This window comes from Oncorhynchus mykiss, chromosome 21 (genome assembly GCF_013265735.2).
Source record: "Oncorhynchus mykiss isolate Arlee chromosome 21, USDA_OmykA_1.1, whole genome shotgun sequence".
Taxonomy (NCBI): domain Eukaryota; kingdom Metazoa; phylum Chordata; class Actinopteri; order Salmoniformes; family Salmonidae; genus Oncorhynchus; species Oncorhynchus mykiss.
The window spans coordinates 25,931,143-25,952,992 of record NC_048585.1 but is presented as its reverse complement, the minus strand read 5'-3'; the positions used below and the strand labels follow the sequence as shown (position 1 = coordinate 25,952,992).

At 42.9% G+C, this 21,850-nt stretch overlaps 1 protein-coding gene and 1 non-coding gene across 5 annotated transcripts in view; one reads left to right on the top strand and one right to left on the bottom strand.

The window, feature by feature from the left end:
• Window positions 1-21,403, bottom strand: part of sfmbt2 (Scm like with four mbt domains 2) — a 45,690-nt gene extending 24,287 nt beyond the window's left edge. For 2 of the 4 annotated variants that reach the window (XM_021577308.2, XM_021577311.2), the window contains exons 1-5: window positions 21,269-21,403; window positions 16,177-16,361; window positions 12,331-12,425; window positions 8,631-8,871; window positions 4,451-4,471 (exon numbers count right to left, since the gene is read on the bottom strand). In XM_021577308.2, the coding sequence (XP_021432983.2) occupies window positions 4,451-4,471; window positions 8,631-8,871; window positions 12,331-12,425; window positions 16,177-16,267 (448 nt within the window). In that variant the 5' untranslated portion in view covers window positions 16,268-16,361; window positions 21,269-21,403. The remainder of the gene's footprint in view (window positions 1-4,450; window positions 4,472-8,630; window positions 8,872-12,330; window positions 12,426-16,176; window positions 16,362-21,268) is intronic. The other 2 variants (XM_021577309.2, XM_021577312.2) reach the window with 1 other exon arrangement.
• On the top strand, window positions 12,786-12,864 carry trnaa-ugc. The gene has a single exon. It is a non-coding gene; the product is annotated as a tRNA-Ala (tRNA).
• Window positions 21,404-21,850: the final 447 nt, after the last annotated feature.

Sequence of the window (21,850 nt, the reverse complement as noted above, 5' to 3'; positions counted from 1 at the left end):
GATACCTTCGAAGCTCCTGACACACACCCACACAGGAACGCAAACACACACACACACAAATATTTTGCTATGGGAAACTTGAAATGTTGTTACCCTTCACATTCTTTCGCTGCAATACTGATCTCTGTTTATTATCTATGCATAGTCACTTTACCTCTACCTACATGTACATATTACCTCGATTACCTGGACTAACCGGTGCCCCCACACACTGACTCTGTACCGCTACCCCCTGTAGATGGCCTCATTACTGTTTACTGCTGCTCCTTAATTATTTCACTTATTTCTCTTAAAACGGCATCGCTGGTTAAGGGCTTGTAAGTAAGCATTTCACCGTTGTGTTCGGCGCGTGTGACAAATAAAATTAGACTTGAAACAAGACAAGCTGAAACCCCACCCCGTCACTCAACAGGGAGGCAGCACACAGACAGTTTCTCCACACCGTGACTGCTTCTCTCAGCATGTCACTCAACAGATTGTTCCAAAACAACAACGATGCCGCTTTCCACACGAATTTTCTCGATTATTTTCTCTATTATAATAATAGTTTGTGAATCTTGCTCCTTGAAAACGCCAGTTAGTCTGAAGGAAACTCATCACTAATGCTACCTTTACTTAAAATGCAAACATTAGCTTTAATACAGGTTGCTACCAGTGTTGGTATAGATCAGCATGTTGATCAGCATGTTTTGTTCAAGGGCATGTTCTGAATCAGATAGCCTATTCTAAAATCTGTGTCTAAATATAACTATGCATCTATTCAAATGCTATTAGGGTCCCTTGGGAAACACTGACCAGCACTTTGGTTCCTACCCTATCATAAATCCTACCTAATGTGTTGTCATGCCAAACACCAACCATACAATTACAATAATCTATTCTGTTTCTATGTTTCCAGCAGTTCCCCAAAGCGTTTTAATCTACACTGAACAAAAATAGAAACGCAAAATGCAACAATTTCAAATATTTTACTGAGTTACAATTCATATAAGGAAATCAGTCAATTGAAATAAATTCATTAGGCCATAATCTATGGATTTCACATTGGTCACAGATACCTTTTAAAATAAAAGGTAGGAGCGTGGATCAGAAAACCAGTCAGTATCTGGTTTCACCAACATTTGCCTCATGCAGCGCAAAACATCTCTTTTGCATAGAGTTGATCAGGAATGTTGTCCCACTCCTCTTCAATGACAGAAGTTGCTGGATATTGTCGGTAACTGAAACATGCTGTCGTACGCGTTGATCGAGAGCATCCCAAACATGCTCAATGGGTGACATGTCTGTTGAGTATGCATGGAAGAACTGGGACATTTTTAGCTTCCAGGAATTGTGTACAGATCCTTGCGACATGGGGCCGTGCATGATCATGCTGAAACATGAGGTGATGGCGGCGGATGAATGGCACGACAATGGGCCTCAGCATCCCGTCACGGTATTGCTGTGCATTCAAATTGCCATAATGCCATCAAAATGTCTGTAGCTTATGCCTTCCCATACCATGACCCTACCGCCACCATGGACCACTCTGTTCACAACGTTGACGTCAACAAACCACTCACCCAGCTGAAACCAGTGGCCATCGAAGGTGAGCATTTACCGACTGAAGTAGATTACGACACCAAACTGCAGTCAGGTCAAGACTCCGGTGAGGATGACGAGCATTTAGATTAGCTCCCCTGAGACAGTTTGACAGTTTGTGCAGAAATTCTTTGGTTGTGCAAACCCACAGTTTCATCAGCTGCCTGGGTGGCTGGTCTCAGACGATACCACAGGTGAAGAAGCCGGATGGGGAGGTCCTAGGCTGGCATGGTTACACGTGGTCTGCGGTTGTGAGACCGGTTGGACGTTTCTCTAAAAAGACGTTGGAGTCAGCTTATAGTAGAGAAATTAACATTATATTCTCTGGCAACAGCTCTGGTGGACATTCCTGCAGTCAGCAGGTCAATTGCGCGCTCCCTCAAAACTTGAGACATCTGTGGCATCTGTGGCACTGTGTGCACACTTAAGAGTGGTGCTTCTAACTTTAAAGTTAGGTGCACCAGTGCTACCAATTAAAAATATAAAATGTAGAGCCCCGCGCGCACACACTCACTGGTAATTCTGGAGTAGGAATCCTTGTGAATTTTGAGAATGTGTCGTAGAATGTGCCGAGCAGGCAGTGTCAGCAGTGTCTAGACAAGCTAAGATTCTAGGCTGAGACACCTGCTGTCTAGTGGAAGATTGTCTGAGAGAGTTTAATTCTGGTAATACACACTTGTGGAACGGGAAGGTGATATGCACATCCTAAACTTGAGAATACCGTTGCTAGGATAAAAATAAATAAATGGGTCATTCTTGAATTGTGGTGGTAAATGCTGTCGCTTGACTTTGGCACCATTTTAAAATGATTTAACATGACAAATAATGCTTTTGATGTTTTATTTAACTGTTATTTATTAAAGAAAACACACTCAGTGGCCAGTCTTTTTAGGTACACAACCCCATTCACAAAAAGGGTTTGCTCCTACAGACAGTTAGTCACGTGGATGTGACTTGCTATCTAAAGCAGGCAGACAGGCATCCATTTACTGTTCGATTGAACGTTAGAATGGGAATAACTAGTGACCTAAGCGACTGAGCGTGGTATGTGGTCTGTGCAAAGGGCACCGGTTCTAGGCTCTCAGAAATGTCCGGCCTCCTGGGCTTTTCACGCACGACTTTGTCTAAGGTTTACAGAGAATGGTGCGACAAACCAAAAACATCCAGTCAGGGGCCGTCCCTGTGGGCATCAGCTCGCTGATGAGAGAGGTCAAAGGAGAACGGCAAGAATCGCGCAAGCTAACAGGCAGGCCACAAACAGGCAAATAACGGCGTAGTACAACAGTGGTGTGCAGAATGGAATGCACAACTCGTCGGTGTCTCGTCGCGGATGGGCTATTGCAGCAGACCACACCGGGTTCCACTCCTATCAGCTAAAAACAAGAAGCAGCTTCAGTGGGCACGCAATCCAGGTCCCTGTTGCATCATGCTGATGGCAGAGTCAGGATTTGGCATAAGCAGCATGAGTAAAAGTAAAGATACCTTAATAGAAAATGACTCAGGTAAAAGTCACCCAGTAAAATCCTACTTGAGTAAAAGTATAAAAGTATTTGGTTTTAAATATACTTCAGTATCAAAAGTAAATATAATTGCTAAAATATATACTAAGTAAAAGTATAAATAATTTCATATGCCTTATATTAAGCAAACCAGACGATAAAAATTACATAATTTTCTTTAGAAATGTAGTAATAAGAAAGTTGTCAAAAAAATTAATAGCAAAGTAAAGTACAGATACTAAAAAAAAATACTTAAAGTACTTTACACCACTGACAGATACACATGTTCTAAAGTTGTATTCTGAACTCCGCCCCCCTCATCTCTCTCTTCTCCTCCCCAGTTAAAACAGAGCCTATAAACAACAGCGAGACTGACTACCATAGAATGTGTGTATGTAGGTATTTTATACTGCAACATCTATTTGTATGCATTGTGGGAAACTACTGGGGGCTAGCAAATGTGTTTGTCCCACTGGTGATGTGTAGAGACATGGTTTGGCGATTTAGATAGATAAGCCTATTCATTTTGAATAATGAACAAAAGTATTTAGAATAGTGTATAGATCAACAAAAACAAGGAAGGCTATTAAAATAGATTATTACATTTTTTTACTAGTATAATGTGTGTCCATGAGCATTCTCTCCAGTGGCAAACTGTTATCGGAGGACAGGTCTATATTAAAGAAACTTCAGCATATCACACCGTTAGAATGTCATACATTTGAGGATTCCATTAATACTTTGGGGTGTCTAAATCCAAAGTGTCACTTGGTGTTAGTTCATTTAAATGAAGGGAAATAACATGAGTAAAATGATTAATCATATCACAGTAAATTATTTTTTAAGGATTGATGACCTTAGATTTGAGAATTTGTGGCCTCCATTAAAAAAATAAAATCCTAATTTACCTAAGGTATATTTGATGTTACCAAAATGTCATGCCCAAATGCCACTGTAATTCAAGAACCGCCCTAATACAGATAGAAGTGACATCTTTCCCTCCAAAATAATAGGTGGGGGGGAGGTGCAGAAATGGGGAAATACAGAGGGGCATGCAGAAAGACAGAGGGTGGGGGGTTTAAGAGTCAAACAAACTCTGAGGCAACTTCCTGTAAGTTGACAGGAAGGAGGAGAAGGAAGCACACATGCAATGCTGAGAAGGTTAGTGATATGCAGAATCCTTGGGACGTCCCTACCCTAAATCTAACCATAACCAAAACCCTAGCTAACCCTAACAACCGCTTTAAATGTCAACTTCAATTGGGTGACGGAGTTGGACGCCCCAAGGATCCAATTTAGACTTTTCTTTGCTGAGAAGAGCCAGCAGGCAGGCAGGCGAGTTAGTCAGGAAGACTGATAGGGCTGCTTACCTTTTCTTAGGTAAACGTTATCTGAGAAACAAAAAGAAATAAAGGTAACTGTAACATAGAAACACACACCCACACACACACACACAGGAATGCATATACGCATACACACACTTTGCTTGGCGTGATGCAAGAGGCTTGATAAATAGAAATGAAGAGGAGAATCACTCATTTGAATCACTAAGTATCAAGGAGAAAACAAGAGGAAAGGTTGCCTAAATGTAATCTAATATTACCTTCTCAGCTTAGTGAAAGACACTACAGGCTTCCACTCCCCACCTGATCCTGTTCTGCAAATACATGAGGTCTACCAGCTCTATTCACCGCATACAGTAGCTAGCAAACACACATACACTCACACCAACAGTCTGTGTCCACCTCTCATGCAAACCCTTATTATAGACAAACCCATAAACGCAAAATCTCTGGAGTCAAATCAAAACGGGAGTGTTTGTGTGCGTGCCATGGTGTGTGTCAACTACCCAGTCCCTTGGGTGTCATCTAACCCACTAAACATGCATGGTTATTACATGCATGGTCCATTTCATTGCCATTCAGTCCCTTCAACCCATCAGCTCTCTGCCAACACGGAGATCCTCTATGTGTCTCTTGTGGCCACTCATGCTCCAGTGTGTGTGTTAAAAGGTCAATTAAAGCTACATAAAAATCTAGCACATTTTATCCCCCGCTGCTGCAGTTTCTATAGGTCTTTTATTATTATTATTATTATTATATATATTTTTACACGGTCTTATTTTTACCCCGGAGCGAGATTTGCCACCAGGTAAAGATTGAGGTGTGAAAAAAGTCAGGTAGAAGCAAATTCAGCTATAGTCTCCTTAACAAACAAAAAACCACTCCCAAAAATCAGCATAAATACATCAAAGCTCTGTTATGGAGGGTGAGTCATGTGGATGAGATGATCCGGTGTGAAAATGCCTCTTCTAGAACGGCCGCTTAAAGGAGGATCGGATGATAAATTACAGATGCTAAATTATAGATGGGATTTATTTTTGACAAGCTTTGCAAGGGGTGAAACAGAAGGATCAGGGGGTGGAAGGGAGAACGTCAGGTTAGCTAGAGCATTAGAGGTGGAAAAAGGGTAACTTTCAGTGTTTAGCGTGGCAAATATTACATCAGGTTAAATTGAGTGTGTGTGTATGTGATCAACAAACCAAACAAGCTAAATAAACAATCACTTTATGAGCAACCTTCGTGTTCATCCGAGTCTACCTTGAATTAAAGTTGCTGAATGTATTTGGGTGTTAGTTGTGTGTTTCTGTGGGCAGGTTTGACTGGACAGTGCAGTCAGCTGTTGTGTGTTGGCTGACTAGGCAGAATGAGCTCACTCTCTTATTAACACATGGGCTGGGCCAGGGCAGGGCAGAGTAGGGTGTCATAACAGGCTGAGACTGTGTGTGTGTGTGTGTGTGTGTGTGTGTGTATCTTGGGACAGGGTGCACTGTCAGTCTGTGTGAACAGGTTTTATTGGGGTCTCTACAAGCTACAGGTGTAGTATTATACTAGGAGGTCAGGTAAAGTCCAGCTACAGGTCTAGTATTATACTAGGAGGTCAGGTAAATTCCAGCTACAGGTGTAGTATTATACTAGGAGGTCAGGTAAAGTCCAGCTACAGGTGTAGTATTATACTAGGAGGTCAGGTAAAGTCCAGCTACAGGTGTAGTATTATACTAGGAGGTCAGGTAAAGTCCAGCTACAGGTGTTGTATTACACTAGGAGGTCAGGTAAAGTCCAGCTACAGGTCTAGTATTATACTAGGAGGTCAGGTAAAGTCCAGCTACAGGTGTAGTATTATACTAGGAGGTCAGGTAAAGTCCAGCTACAGGTGTTGTATTATACTAGGAGGTCAGGTAAAGTCCAGCTACGGGTGTTGTATTATACTAGGAGGTTAGGTAAAGTCCAGCTACAGGTGTAGTATTACACTAGGAGGTCAGGTAAAGTCCAGCTACAGGTGTTGTATTATACTAGGAAGTCAGGTAAAGTCCAGCTACAGGTGTAGTATTATACTAGGAGGTCAGGTAAAGTCCAGCTACGGGTGTTGTATTATACTAGGAGGTTAGGTAAAGTCCAGCTACAGGTGTAGTATTACACTAGGAGGTCAGGTAAAGTCCAGCTACAGGTGTTGTATTATACTAGGAGGTCAGGTAAAGTCCAGCTACAGGTGTAGTATTATACTAGGAGGTCAGGTAAAGTCCAGCTACAGGTGTAGTATTATACTAGGAGGTTAGGTAAAGTCCAGCTACAGGTCTAGTATTATACTAGGAGGTCAGGTAAAGTCCAGCTACAGGTCTAGTATTATACTAGGAAGTCAGGTAAAGTCCAGCTACAGGTGTTGTATTACACTAGGAGGTCAGGTAAAGTCCAGCTACAGGTGTTTTATTATACTAGGAGGTCAGGTAAAGTCCAGCTACAGGTGTTGTATTACACTAGGAGGTCAGGTAAAGTCCAGCTACAGGTGTTGTATTATACTAGGAGGTCAGGTAAAGTCCAGCTACAGGTGTTGTATTATACTAGGAGGTCAGGTAAAGTCCAGCTACAGGTGTTGTATTATACTAGGAGGTCAGGTAAAGTCCAGCTACGGGTGTTGTATTATACTAGGAGGTCAGGTAAAGTCCAGCTACGGGTGTTGTATTATACTAGGAGGTCAGGTAAAGTCCAGCTACGGGTGTGAGTTCAGTATATGAGCTATAAAGCCACAGTTGAAGAGGGTGTGTTTATTCACTCTTGGCTAAGATGTGCGTATTCAAGTGTAAAACGCAAATAAACTCAGCTAAAAAAAGAATTATCCCCTTTTCAGGACCCTGTCTTTCAAAGATAATTCATAAAAATCCAAATAACTTCCTGGATCTTCATTGTAAAGGGTTTAAACACTGTTTCCTGTGCTTGTTCAATGAACCATAAACAGTTAATGAACATACACCTGTGGAACGGTCGTTAAGACTAACAGATTACAGACGGTCGGCAATTAAGGTCAGTTATGAAAACTTAGGACACTAAAGAGGCCTTTCTACTGACTCTGAAAAACACCAAACGAAAGATGCCCAGGATCCCTGCTCAGCTGCGTGAAGATGCCCTAGGCATGCTGCAAGGAGGCATGAGAACTGCAGATGTGGCCAGGGCAATAAATTGCAATGTCTGTACTGTGAGACGCCTAAGACAGTGCTACAGACAGGACGGACAGCTGCTTGTCCTCGCAGTGGCAGACCACGTGTAACAATACCTGCACAGGATCGGTACATCCAAACATCACACCTGGGGGAGAGGTACAGGATGGCAACAACAACAGCTGCCAGAGTTTCACCAGAAACGCACAATCCCTCCATCAGTGCTTAGACTGTCCGCAATAGGCTGAGCGAGGCTGGACTAAGGGCTTGTAGGCCGGTTGTAAAGGCAGGTCCTCACCAGACATCACCGGCAACAACGTCGCCTATGGGCACAAACCCACTGTCACTGGACCAGACAGGACTGGCAAAAAGTGCTCTTCACTGACGAGTTGCGGTTTTGTCTCTCCAGGGGTGATGGTCGGATTCGTGTTTATTGTCGAAGGAATAAGCGTTACACCAAGGCCTGTACTCTGGAGAGGGATCGATTTGGAGGTGGAGGGTCCGTCATGGTCTGGGGCGGTGTGTCACAGCATCATCGGACTGAGCTTGTTATTGCAGGCAATCTCAATGCTGTGTTACAGGGAAGACATTATCCTCCCTCATGTGGTACCCTTCCTGCAGGCTCATCCTGACATGACTCTCCAGCATGACAATGCCACCAGCCATACTGCTCATTCTGTGTGTGATTTCCTGCAAGACAGGAATATCAGTGTTCTGCCATGGCCAGCGAAGAGCCCGGATTTCAATCCCATTGAGCACATATAGGACCTGTTGGATCGGAGGGTGAGGGCTAGGCCATTCCCCCCAGAAATGTCCGGGAACTTCTAGGTGCCTTGGTGGAAGAGTGGGTCTGTGGAACTTGTTCAATTTTTGTCTCAGTTGTTGAATCTTGTTATGTTCATACAAATATTTACACATGTTAAGTTTGCTGAAAATAAACACAGTTGACAGTGAGAGGACATTTCTTTTTTTGCTGAGTTTATAAAAGTGTGTGATCAAATATCAACTCACCGCTCTGTGTGTGTGTGTGTGTGTGTGTTTCCAGGTGGGGTCCCTACCTTCAGGGGGTTGGAGGGTCTTGTTGTTCTGGGAGCACCAGCCTACTGGGTGGAGTTCGGCTGTCATGACATCACACCAGAAGTCGGCCTTGCGGTCATCTCCGTAGCCACTGAAGCGCAGCAGCAGCAGCTGGCCACAGGTGGTGACGATGGTGGCCACCCAGTAGGTGTCTGGGCTGCTCTTATTGGCCACCTCCAGCTTCATCCCCGGCTGGAAGCTGCTCTGTAGGCTGATGTCCACCTGCGAGAACCAATCAGAGAGCACCATGTCACACAAGAGCCTGCCCTCACTGACAGGTGAGCTTGATTATTATGGGCTTGCACTTAAGAGGTAAATCAAGTGCATTGGGTGAGATAAAGCACATCTATACATTGACATTCTAAAGTGAATGACATCACAGGTCTACATGCAGAATGAGGGACGTCTGACTGGCTCGCTGAGCCATGATTGACAGAGTAAAACACAGGTGGGCCACAAGTACTGAACAGGTATGACACAGGTGATTCCCAAAAGCTCAACACCCACACTATCTGTTTAGGAATCTGTTTGTTCACAAGGGTCAAGGGTCCTTTAACGTTCCACTGAACTAGCAACCACTTTGAATATCCTAAACAATCTGGCCTTGCGGACAGTGACTCACAGAGAGAACATGAGAGAGAGAGAGAGAGAGAGAGAGAGGGCGAGAGAGAGAGGGCAAGAGAGAGAGAGGGCAAGAGAGAGAGAGAGGGCGAGAGAGAGAGAGGGAGGGCGAGAGAGAGAGGGCGAGAGAGAGAGTGAACATATATAAAGGGCTACTACCAGGAAATGGATCATGTAATGTTTATAGCCCCAGGCTGCACTCACACATATCTAAAACCCATTATATAAAACACAACACACAAATGCACGCACGTGCATACACAGCCTGTGTTACTGGAGAAAAGCTAACATCTTAGAACTAAAAACAATGCAAATGGCCTCATGACTTCCTGAGAAAAACAAATCAAATATGCTGTATCACACTGGGTGGCTTATGTAAGAGAGGCAGAGGCGGAGAGAGAGACAGAGACAAAGAGAGAGCGAGAGACAAAGAAAGAAAGACAGCGAGAGAGAAAGACAGCGAGAGAGAGAGAGAGAGAGAGACCGCGAGAGAGAGACATTGAGCCCACAAGGAATCACTGTTTCAATTGGCACTAGGTCTGTTGAGAGCATGAGAGTTATTTCACTATTTCACAGAATCACATTTTCAGGGGAAATCATGCTCTTTTTCCTGTGACTCAATCCACTTACCAACAACACTCCCATTCAAATAAGATCATCTTTCATGTGTCCAACCGGGCAATCACATCAGCGCACACCTCACGGACTTCAGTTCACACACAGAGCTTGAGCCCGCTTGAACTGACATCTATGAAATCAGTCAACGCCATTAAACCCACTGAAAGTCTACTTCCATACTGTACACTCCTTTCTTTCCGCTACATTATGTAGGATTACTTATGCATTCTCTTTTCCCATCGTCCCCTGCAGCTGTGTGGCAGGCCTCCTTAAGATAGCTGTTCCATCGGGCTTCACTACTACTGCTGGCAGTCAGACACTACACCAGGCAAGACTGGGGAGTACTGTAACATACAAGGCAGGGGTATTCAACTCTTACCCGACGAGGTCCAGAGCCTGCTGATTTTCTGTTCTACCTGATCATTAAATTGCACCTACCTGGTGTCCCAGGTCTAAATCAGTCCCTTAGAGGGGAACAATGAACACCCGCTGTGGTACTGGTTACCAGGTCCAGAGTTGAGTTTGAGGGATACGTGCCTTTTTCTGTCCTTTTACAACTTCCATGGAGCTTGAGTCAATCTCTGAGTAATTGTGTGGGTTGTGTTCAATGCTAAATGTCACAGGAATTTACGTGTGTATGACGCCAAAATACACATGCACTGTGTACAGCACATTGGGAAAATGTTCAGACTCCTTTCCATTTTCCACATTTCGTTAGGTTACAGCCTTATCCTAAAATTGTTTAAATAAATAAAAATCAACCTACCACACAATACCCCATAATGACAATTGAAAAGAGGTTTAGAAATTGTTACAAAAAAAACCATAAATACCTTATTTACATACGTATTCAGACCCTTTGCTATGAGACTCAAAATTGTGCTCCATGGATCATCCTTGAGATGTTTCTACAACTTGGAGTCCACCTGTGGTAAATTCAATTGATTGGACATGATTTGGAAAGGCACACACCTGTCCACAGTTGACAGTGCATATCAGAGCAAAAAAACAAGCCATGAGGTTGAAGGAATTGTCTGTAGAGCTCCGAGACAGGATTGTGTCGAGGCACAGATCTGGGGAAAGGTACCAAAAAAGGTCTGCAGCATTGAAGTTCTCCAAGAACACAGTGGCCGCCATCATTCTTAAATGGAAGAAGTTTGGAACCATCAAGACTCTTCCTAGAGCTGGCCTCCTGGCCAAACTGAGCAATCAGAAGAGAAGGGCCTTGGTCAGGGAGGTGACCAAGAAACCGATGTTCACTCTGACAGAGCGCATGAGTTCCTCTGTGGGGATGGGAGAACCTTCCAGAAGGACAATCATCTCTGCAGCACTCCACCAATCAGGCCTTTATGGTAGTGGCCAGACGGAAGTCACTCCTTAGTAAAAGGCACCACAGCCCGCCAAAAGGCACCTAAAGGACTTTCAGACCATGAGAAACAAGATTCTCTGGTCTGATGAAACCAAGATTGAACTCTTTGGCCTCAATGCCAAGTGTCACGTCTGGAGGAAACCTGACACCATCCCTACGGTGAAGCATGGTGGTGGCAGCATCATGCTGTGGGGATGTTAATCAGGACTGGGAGACTAGTCAGGATCGAGAAAAAGATGAACGGAGCAAAGTACAGAGAGATCCTTGATGAAAACCTGCTCCAGAGTGCTCAGGACCTCAGACTAGTGCAAAGGTTCACCTTCCAACAGGACAACAACCCTAAGCACACAGTCAAGACAATGCAGGAGTGGCTTCGGGACAAGTCTCTGAATGTCCTTGAGCGCCCAGCCAGAGCCCGCACTTGAACGATTGAACATCTCTGGAGAGACCAGAAAATAGCTGTGCAGCAATGCTCCCCATCCAACCTGACAGAGTTTGAGAGGATCTGCAGAGAAGACTGGGAGAAACTCCCCAAACACAGGTGTGCCAAGCTTGTAGTGACATATCCATGACTCGAGGCTGTAACCCCTGCCAAAGGTGCTTCAACAAAGGACTGAGTAAAGGGTCTGAATACTTATGTAAATGTGATATTTCCATTTTTTCTTTGTCATTATGGGGTATTGTGAGTAGATTGATGAAGGGGAAAAAAAACGACCTAATCAATTTTACAATAAGGCTGTAACGTAGCAAAACGTGGAAAAAAGTCAAGGGATCTGAATACTTTCTGAACGCACAGATGCAACAATGAGGATGCAGGGTATGTCATCTTTGGTATGCGAGTCTCGGTGAACAGCAGGGACTATGAATATGTAACTATTAGAGTGTGGTCTTCAGCAGGTAAGTCATGCCTGAGCCTATGAGCCTAACTACACTGTGTTTAACATCATTAGCTAAAGTACATTCTTACTCAAACACACGTTTAAAGGGATTTGCCTGATTGCCACTCATTCAACAACAGTGTTTACAAGATGTTGTGAGGGTTATGGAAATGTAAACGTGTGTTTCTCACTCACATGTTTGAAAGCGGTGTGGGGTGCCGCGGTCGCCCCCGTCTCCTCTAGGTACTCCTCCCAATTAAAGTCGGCCTCTTCCTCCATGGAGTCTGCGTCTGATAGGAAGAAAGCCCCGTCAATCATTTTGACTGCCACCAACCCAGTCACAAAACATTTTAAAAATCACCATAAATACAAGCATAACAGCGTCACACTCTATAATGACATGTTTTATTTCATTAACTAGCAGAAACAAAATCATTCAGTCGACATTCATACCGGTTAAAGACTAGGGTGATATCGTCTATATGAATGCAGCTGCCACTGTATCGAAGCCATTGGATGCACTTTTCATCATTAATCGCAGGCGATAGGTGCAATGCACATCCCTGCATTCTGAATTCAAGTTTGGTTCACACTGTGAACCCGAATGAATATATAAAATATAATAAACACTAGCCCTATTGGCTTTGAGAGGTCCCGTGTGGCTCAGTAGGTAGAGCATGGCGCTTGCAACGCCAGGGTTGTGGGTTCGATTCCCACGGGGGGGGACCAGTACGGGGAAAGATGCATGCACTCACTACTGTAAATTGCTCTGGAAAACAGAGTCTGGTAAATGAATAAAATGTCCGATTCAAATGCCTGCGCTGCGTTGTAGGCTTCCGAGCTGGATTTTCTTCTCCAGTCTATTCCATTCAAACAACTCGAGCCTATGTGCACGTTGTAAATTGAAATCTTAATTGGCTCATTTCAAACTGTCGTTGATGAGGTGCCATAAACTTGAATTGGGGGATCCTCCAGCATCGTTTAAATCTCCAGTTTGCGAACAGTTTGGCTTCCCAGTAGATTACAACGCCGATGGACAGAGAGTTGTGGATTAAACAGTATGTAGCCACTGCTCAACGAGAATAGCCTCTGCAGGTGCCAACACCTCAAATATGTTGACACATACGCTGACATCACCCCAGTATACCGGCGCAAGACGGAAACGCAAAGAAACATAACATCGTCTCACCTCTGCATTCAAGCATTCCTTGGCAGCTGATTCTGACTGGGCCAAAAAAATTACAGGAGTGATTTTTTGAGTCTTTGGTTAACAGCCGCAGATTCTCGGTGGTTTAGAACAGCGGGATTCAGCACCTCGGGATAATGCTCGAGCCACGTTACAAACTTCCCTCTTGCACTCATTTCAGCAAACAGGTCTCTGCTCTATGTAAGAAAGCCAAAGCTCTCAATGAATTGGCCAATGCACACTGTGAAGGCACTTAACAGTGACAGCCCCATTACATTACCCCGGAATGGTTGATGTCCCATGCTACAGACAAGCCCTCTTCATCAGAGTCACAACTGTGCATCTGGCACTTAAGGAGGCAGTGTCATGGTGCGTTCGTAACCAAGTGGGAAGTGTTAATTACTAGTGGGGAACTCGTCTATCATCCTGAGCACCCACTTCTCCGACATGGTGACCTCTGACGTCACCTAGTAAGGAAATAGCCTTTAAAACAGTATTTTCTGCAGTTAAAATTAATCCATTACTGTGGTTTTTGAACTTTTGGAATTTGTTTAACAAGCATGATGGTTGTACTTTCAGTTTATAGTTGACGCAGCTTGTTGGCCATTAGCCAATCTGCATTCATCAGCGAGTTCAAATAACATGAACGCATCCAACTGGTATTTACGACTTCACAACTGGTACATTTCCACCTCCCACATGGTTACAAACGCAGCATCAGAGTGGAAAACTGACAGGCCCAACATAACAATCCTGTCACAACAGACAACGCCAGGAACACTGTGAATGCTGAACATTGAGAATGGCATTTCATTTTCCGCTGTACTGAAACTGAACCGTGACCCCAAATCCGCAATACGTACCCAACTGTGGGTTTGGTGAACTGTTACACCGTTACTTATAGAAGTACGAGATACCAGACCCGGTCTCAGGGATGGCAAACTCTGGAGAGCCCTTCGATCCCCACTGAGTTGGGTAGATCTGCTTTGAGTTATTCTGCACCGTACGTGTGGAATGATCCCCAATGTACTTTAAAACTGGAGGAATTTTTGCCTCTAGGGCACTCCAGACAGCTTTTAGGGGACCTGTTTCTCTGGATAATGTGTTTTTTTTTATGATTGTGTTTTGCTTTTCATGTATTGTTGTGTAATAACGTATATTTTAATGTGTATATTATATGGATGTGTAGTTTCATGTGTATATTGTAATTTTACGTGTATTCTTGTACTAAACAGGGCTCATCTGGAAAAGAGACCTTGGTCTTAGCATGGATTCCCTGTCAAAATAAAGGTGAAATAAAATGAGAATAAATGACAGTGCAGTGGAGAAAAGGCAATAGGAATAATGTTGTAAGTAAAACAGTATTTGTCCTCAGTCCCGAGCGAAAGAGTCGAGTGGAATACAGTTAGTGTGGAGTGGGGGAAAAAATGTGTACGCCTTCATTCTGCAACGATCAAAGTCACTGTGTAAACTGATACGTCGTAATAAGCATAAACAAAAACATACAGATTTAACGAGACAAGCGGGGTGAGATCTGATCACACACACACCAATGTCATTTCTCTAAATCTATGGGGAAGGACATTTATAAAGAACACAGCAGGAACCAGCTGAAACTAAGTTTAGTCTCTTGTCAACCATTCAAAATTAGGTCACTTGAAAATGTATCTGATCTTTAATGAGTTTTATGTGTGTGTGTGTGTTCCAGGTCTTACGTAATGCCACTAATGTTTCTCCTCAAGGTGAGAACGGTTTAATTTGCCCGTGGGAGACTGTTACTTGGACAAGGTATAATGTGTCTTGTGTCTTGTGTCTGTGTGTCTGTGTGTTTGTGTGTGTGTGTGTGTGTGTGTGTGTGTGTGTGTGTGTGTGTGTGCGAGAGAGAGAGAGAGAGAGAGAGAGAGAATCTGCATCTCTTGTTCCTGCTGTGTGGTTTCTCCTCTCTAGGCTGTGTCTCATGGGACTTAGTGTGTGGGACTTAACCTGCACTAATGAGAGAGAAGAAACTACCGGTTGTTGTAGTCGGGGGGCTTTCTGAAAAGAATCTGCTAGGCTTGCTCTTCTCCCTTACACATAGCAGTGTGTGTGTGTGTGTGTGTGTGTGTTTGTGTGTTCACACTCCCCATCCCCAGACCTTTACAACGGCTATGACGTCATACCTTCCATTGTCCATCTCAACCTGATTCAAAGGGGTCACGTTACGACCGCTGCTTTTAACAAAAAGTAACCTTGTCATTCAAGCGTATTTGAGATTTAGAAAATCACTTTAAAAATCCTTTAAAATATGTTTTATACTTTAAAAATATGTTAGATCAACCGTGGTGTTGAGAAAACGCTCCTAGGCGAGTTGTATTTCCTCTTTCCTGTCCGCCCAACAAAACTTTCCGGTTTTCTATTTCTTTTAATCCAAGTTCCACTTTTCAAGTCTGTTTATCTGATAAGAAGCACCTTGTAGGGCTGAACAGAACAAGGAAGTGAACACAGGAAAACCATGACAGAGAAACTAACTATGACTCCACAGTCAGCTCATACTTCCCCACACCAATGACCAGGTAAACTGGACCAGATTCTCTCACAGCTGGACACAGTGGCTACTGCAGATTCATGCTGAATAATCCAAACCCCCAAAATAGCCCTGCACTACACGCATTCTGAGACCTCGATGAAGGTCAATAATGGTGTGGCATGTAAAAAGGAATGGGAAAAATTGGAAATTGGCTACTTATCACAATCCCCTGTTGTGATTGTGATACAATGGAGATTAATGGTTGTGCCCTTCGCGTGTCATCAAAACAATGGAAGACAAAAAAAAAGGAAGAGATCGAAGATTAAAAAGTGTAGGTAAAATCCCTCACCTGAGTGCACCCGTTCATCTCTCCCATTGGCCGGGCTGTGGGATTTCCCCGCGGAGAGGGCCAACGGCCTGTCCTGTGGGCGGGACTGCATCCTGCTCTCTCTTCCTGGTGACCTTTACCCTTTTACCCTTTGTCCGTCTGTCTTCAGACTCCCCAGTCTTCACTGCATCTCCCTCATTCCTCCACTGTGTCACACAAAGGAGGAGTTAAGTAGGAATGGAGCATTAAAATCCATATCATGTCCATCTAAACAATGACCACTATAACGAAAGACAATACAGGCATTTATTCCAGACCATACAGATGAGAAAAAAATGAAGAAACCCGCACACTCTTGATAGCATCACTGCTCGTTATTAAGCTTTACGTATCGGCCTCACGACCTTCGTCAGGGCTTGTGAGTTTTTGACATTTTTTATTAGCACCTTTATGTAGACATAGCTCCACCCACATTCGTTCCAGGCATCGAATGGGGTTGGAGTTGAACAATGTGCATTTCATGAATAGTGTACATAAAACGCATTTAAAACGTCTGTAAAGCCACAATGAGCACATCGACTCACCGAGCAAGTTTTCATAAATCATTGGGTACAGTGCAAGAAAAACGTCAGAGTAATCTGAAATAGGGGACATTAATTCATGTTTACATTTACAACATGTATTTCATCATTAAGACCTTTTGGGAAATGTCTGGAGGGTGAACATCCAAAGACATTCTATTTTGCTCCGAGTATTATTTACATCACCTCCCCTGTCTGATATCTTAACTTTCACTACGCCACAAAATCTAAAAAAAAGGTAGAAATGTCATTTTATTTAGGTCATTAAAAATGCACCGCGACTGGATAGTCCCTGTCGTTTCTCCTGATTGAACGTGTATGAACTTGTATGTTCACTAATTCTCTGTTTGAGAGAACGAGAGGTTTTGCCTACAGAACAGCCCACTGTGCAGACGGAACAGCCTCTGTTCTACTCATTATACTTGTACAGCACAGAATACCTGCTCAGCACAGTGCATTTCTACTGTGTGCCTCTGCTTGGTACAGTCTACGAGAGCAATGTGCAGTTTCTGCTGTCGTGGATTTGCATACCTCAGCACAGCTCTTCAGCCACAAGAGATAACCAATCACAGTTGAAATAAGGTAGAAGAACAGGACTGACACAGCAGAACCTCATAAAACCATGCCACAGAGCTCAGCGTTACATAAACCATTACGGAAGAAGAAGTGTTTTAATATGGCTTTAAATCGCTCGCATAGGAATCATAGCGCTTAGTCATAATTTACTCATACTTTTGCTTTCTCTTAAAGATCTTAGAGAAAAACAAACTGAATAGGTTCCTATTGTTTTCCCACTCTGTCTCTTTCCCAGATCACATGGTTACATTTGGGATATTTTGGGATAACTGCCATTTCACTCAGCCTCCGCAATGACTCACTGTAACTGCACACACTTCCATCAAATGTTCAATTAACACTGATTCATAGAGCGGATTCATACCAATTCCCTTCAATCAAACTAATACACAAAAACAATTCTCTGCAGACTTCGCAAATTTGCCTAAGCATTCAAATCCCCATTCAAAAGAGCAATAGGCAATGTTATGTGCTTGTCATCATGCGTTTTTATAACAGGAGGAACATAATTGGCAATGCATTGAAATCAACTCGTTGCTTCATTGCATAGCTGTGTCCTTTCACGACATGTAAATCCTTCTGAACGTGTCCTCCGTCACGCAGGGATCCAAACACACATCTATCCATAGCGTAAACAACAAGCTGGTCTAATTGGACTCACATGACACTTCCCCCTGTCCCTCTCCACTCTGTCTGATAGTCCACATCCTCCGGGATGCAAAGATAGGATCCATCTGACTACAGACCGTAAACTATCAGAGATCACAGGCAACAAGGTCCATTAAATAACTCAAATGTAGTATAAACCACAATGTCTAAGACACAATCAGAGAAAATCACAGATTCAGAGAACCGAGCAACTTGTCTCACAGAGGGTCACTTATCCCAGAAATGTTCTCACTGATTTAAATTGAAAATGTTCACTATTATAGCATTCAGTCAGGAGGATCTAAGGCTGCGTTTACACAGGCAGTACAATTCGGCTAAAAAAATGTTTTATACTAATAGTTTTTTAAAACCAAAATCAGCCTAACTAAACCACTAAATTAAAACATATTGGTCCATACTGGTCCCCAGCATCCCAGTGAGCAGCCCAGATTGGATCCTGGGGATTAGGCTGATCTGTGTGTTAATCTGAGACGCAGGTCTTTCCTGGTTAAAGCCTCATCAGATTGAGATGGTAGGGGGGCGGTGTTATGGGTTAGCCCTGATGAGTCCAGTAGACACCACACGCCGTCCCTTAGCTGCCTTTCTCTAAAACCCCAACCAGGACAATAGAAAGACATCATGGGGAATTAACAGATTAACTAACACTATTTGGGCTGGGTGTGTCCTTCCTCATCTCCCGTCATGTTTTTGTTTGTAGGTATCAATATTTGACCATTTATCCTGTGAAATGTAACGATATCTCTCAATGATTTCTACACTTCTGTTTTATCACTCACTATGTAATCCACAATATCACATCCAATGAAAGATTTCATGATTTATCAGTATCTATGATGTATTAGTATACTATATCAGTATGATATAGTGTCTTGTCTCTATGGCTCATCTAGCCTGGTGTGTTCCTTATTACACAGCCTGTGATGCTGTGTGAGATCAGCTGACTGAGATATTTAAAAGACTGAAGAGCAAACAACTGCCCCAGGCAGACAGGCCACAATGCACAGTGGCAATGAGAAAACGTACTAATGGGCAGCCTACTGCCTACAACAGCAGCTTCAGGCAACTTCTCCAGCATCAAGCTATTGTCTGAGTAACATCACATCAGAAGGTCTATATAATTACATTTTCCATAAACTCCAAAATAATCGAAAATAGATGGAAATGGATCTTGTTTGATCTTAATCCAAATGTCATGTTGTATAATATATCTTTATCTTCTTTGAAGAAAAAACATCCGATGTAGGCCAATCATTGGACAGCCTTTTTGCACATTGTGTCTGTGATGCTGACTTATTTTCTCTCCTCCAGACATTAAGTTGCTCATGGTCGGGTCAAAAAAAGTTTTTTTTTTTTTTTTTGAAACTCCTGTGATTCATTCATCCACACACCTCACTGAACTCATAGTGGAGAAAACGAAATGTGGCTTTCTTTACATTGTAATTAATCTAGTCAGCCAGACACGTCCCATGCACAATTAGCCTGGGGATGTGGTTACTTTGCCATTATTTCACCTGAAACTACAGCAGACACCTTTGAACTGACGATGTCAAGTCACAATCTTGGCCTGATGACTTAATACATCCGTTTTCCATATCACTGTGTTATGTAAATCACTGTGAAAGATGTGTTAATAATGTAAGTTGTTCTTGGCTAATAAAATTCTCTGTCTTCACTCACAAAGCAGAGCCAATCCATCAATATTTTATCTGTTCTTCCTTTAGAACCTTATCAGGGACATTTACATACAATGGCAAGTGCTTTCAAAAGATCGATTATGAACGGCGCTGAGGAGTACATGAATAAAACCATCAATAACCATGCATCCTTGATCATCTTTACACCCCTATACCAGATCCCTGGACACTTCATAGGGTTTTACTGTAAAGAGGCGAGATATTCTCCATGATGTTGCTTGCTTCCATTCCATCTAGGCTACACCAGTACCAAGGCAAAACGATCTCACATGAGAGCCACCGACCTGCCGTATGTTTGAGGGTTTTATGGCAATAGGCAGCCTGAATACGCATGAGAGTGCACATGCACATCACTGTTCATTCGGTAACGTGGTTTTATTTTTATATTCATTATGGAGCCGAATGTAATCCCGAAGAGGGATCATCAGAATAATGCGCAGCTAAACTCCGGATTTGCTGACCGCCCGCAATAAAAAATAAATAATTAAATGGATATATGCGCGGTTTAACCCAATTAGCAACTTCATCATACAAATTTGGCATAACGTCGGATTGGGAGAATTACCTCGTGCAATTTTACAATCATCAAGATTGGATGTTAAAACCTTGATGGATGATTAAAAAGACAAACGGAACCGCTCATCAGACCATTATTCTATGTCTACTAAATAACGATAAAAAAAATTGATTGTAACTGCTAATGCTGATAAAGTGAAACAGGAAATGTAGCTAGGCGTACTGTGCATTTGTGGGATACGGGTGTCGCCGACGTCCTCTCAGTGCGTTACACAGGCAGTCATTTGTATATGGCACTTCGCTAATGTACTTTGCACACAAAGTATTGCAGCAGAAAAAAACTCTAACAGTATTGCTAAACGTCTACTTCCAATTTAATTCATTAGAGCTTGTTAATGCGCATCAAAAGAAACTGAAACTGGACGGTTAACTGCAGTAATTTTATTTTTTCCTCATTCAAAGATTTTACATGCAGTTTTTTACACACCAAAACCCGCCATGTTGAAAGTGGTTTGACATATTGGCAATGTCCGGTATTTTCCGATGCCTTTGCGCACCTATGTGTGGGGGAAAATGTGACACACCTACACGTTTAAACTGTAAATATGAACATTTAAAATGAAGTCAGGGGTGTGAATTTATGAGCATTTCACTATTTTATCGTTTTTAGTGGAAAGCAGACCGTTAGATAGAAATTCATTTATCAGGCTTATTGAAATGTGTTTTTCCTACGCACGGCAAGCATTAAAATAAATGTTTATGTAACCAATTTATTTTCGCATCAAGGTTTATATTAAATAAAGAAAAACAATCATACTAACTAAATTGAAAGTGCCACGAAGCGACGTTCTAACCGCATGTGAAAGCTATAATTACGCACGTAAAAACACTTTGAACAACTTGGCTCCTGAATGCGCCAGTATTTATGTTTCTAGAGAAACAGCCTCGAGTAGGAATGGTTAAAGGTTTTAGCCAGGAAAAACCTTTCACGGTAGATATTTCGTCGAGAAAACGACGGCTCTGGATTAGTAACCTACATAAATATTTAAAGAAGCGTCAACCTGTCACCTGTCTTACCTTAATGATGTTTTTTTCGCGTCTAATTTGCGAGCCTTTTTCGTTCGGTGGAAGCCAGCGAGCGACGTCTTCCAACTGCACAGCACAGAGATCGTTCCAATATGGCATCCCACATCTGCGCATGTCCAAAAAATCTTCAGATTATTTTCAAGCCAACTCCTTCAATGACCTTTAGTGCAGTTACGAATTTTTTTCTGCCAATTATAAATAGAATGTCGAAGTAGACTACCCACCCCCAGATTTTAACCACTCGGTCTTTCATAGCTGAAATACACAACACATAGATATTGTTACCAGTGTGTTTACACAATGATGAAGCCACTATTTTTACACTTCTGAACCAATTTTTTTTATTTTATCTTTATTTAACTAGGCAAGTCAGTTAAGAACAAAATCGTAATTACAATGACGGCCTACCACGGCCAAACCCTAACCAGGAAGACGCTGGGCCAATTGTGCGCCTCCTTATGGGAATCCCAATCACGGCCGGTTGTGATACAGCCTGGAATCGAACCAGGGTCTGTAGTGACCCCTCTAGCACTGAGATGCAGTGCCTTCATCTGCGCCACTCGGGAGCCCAAT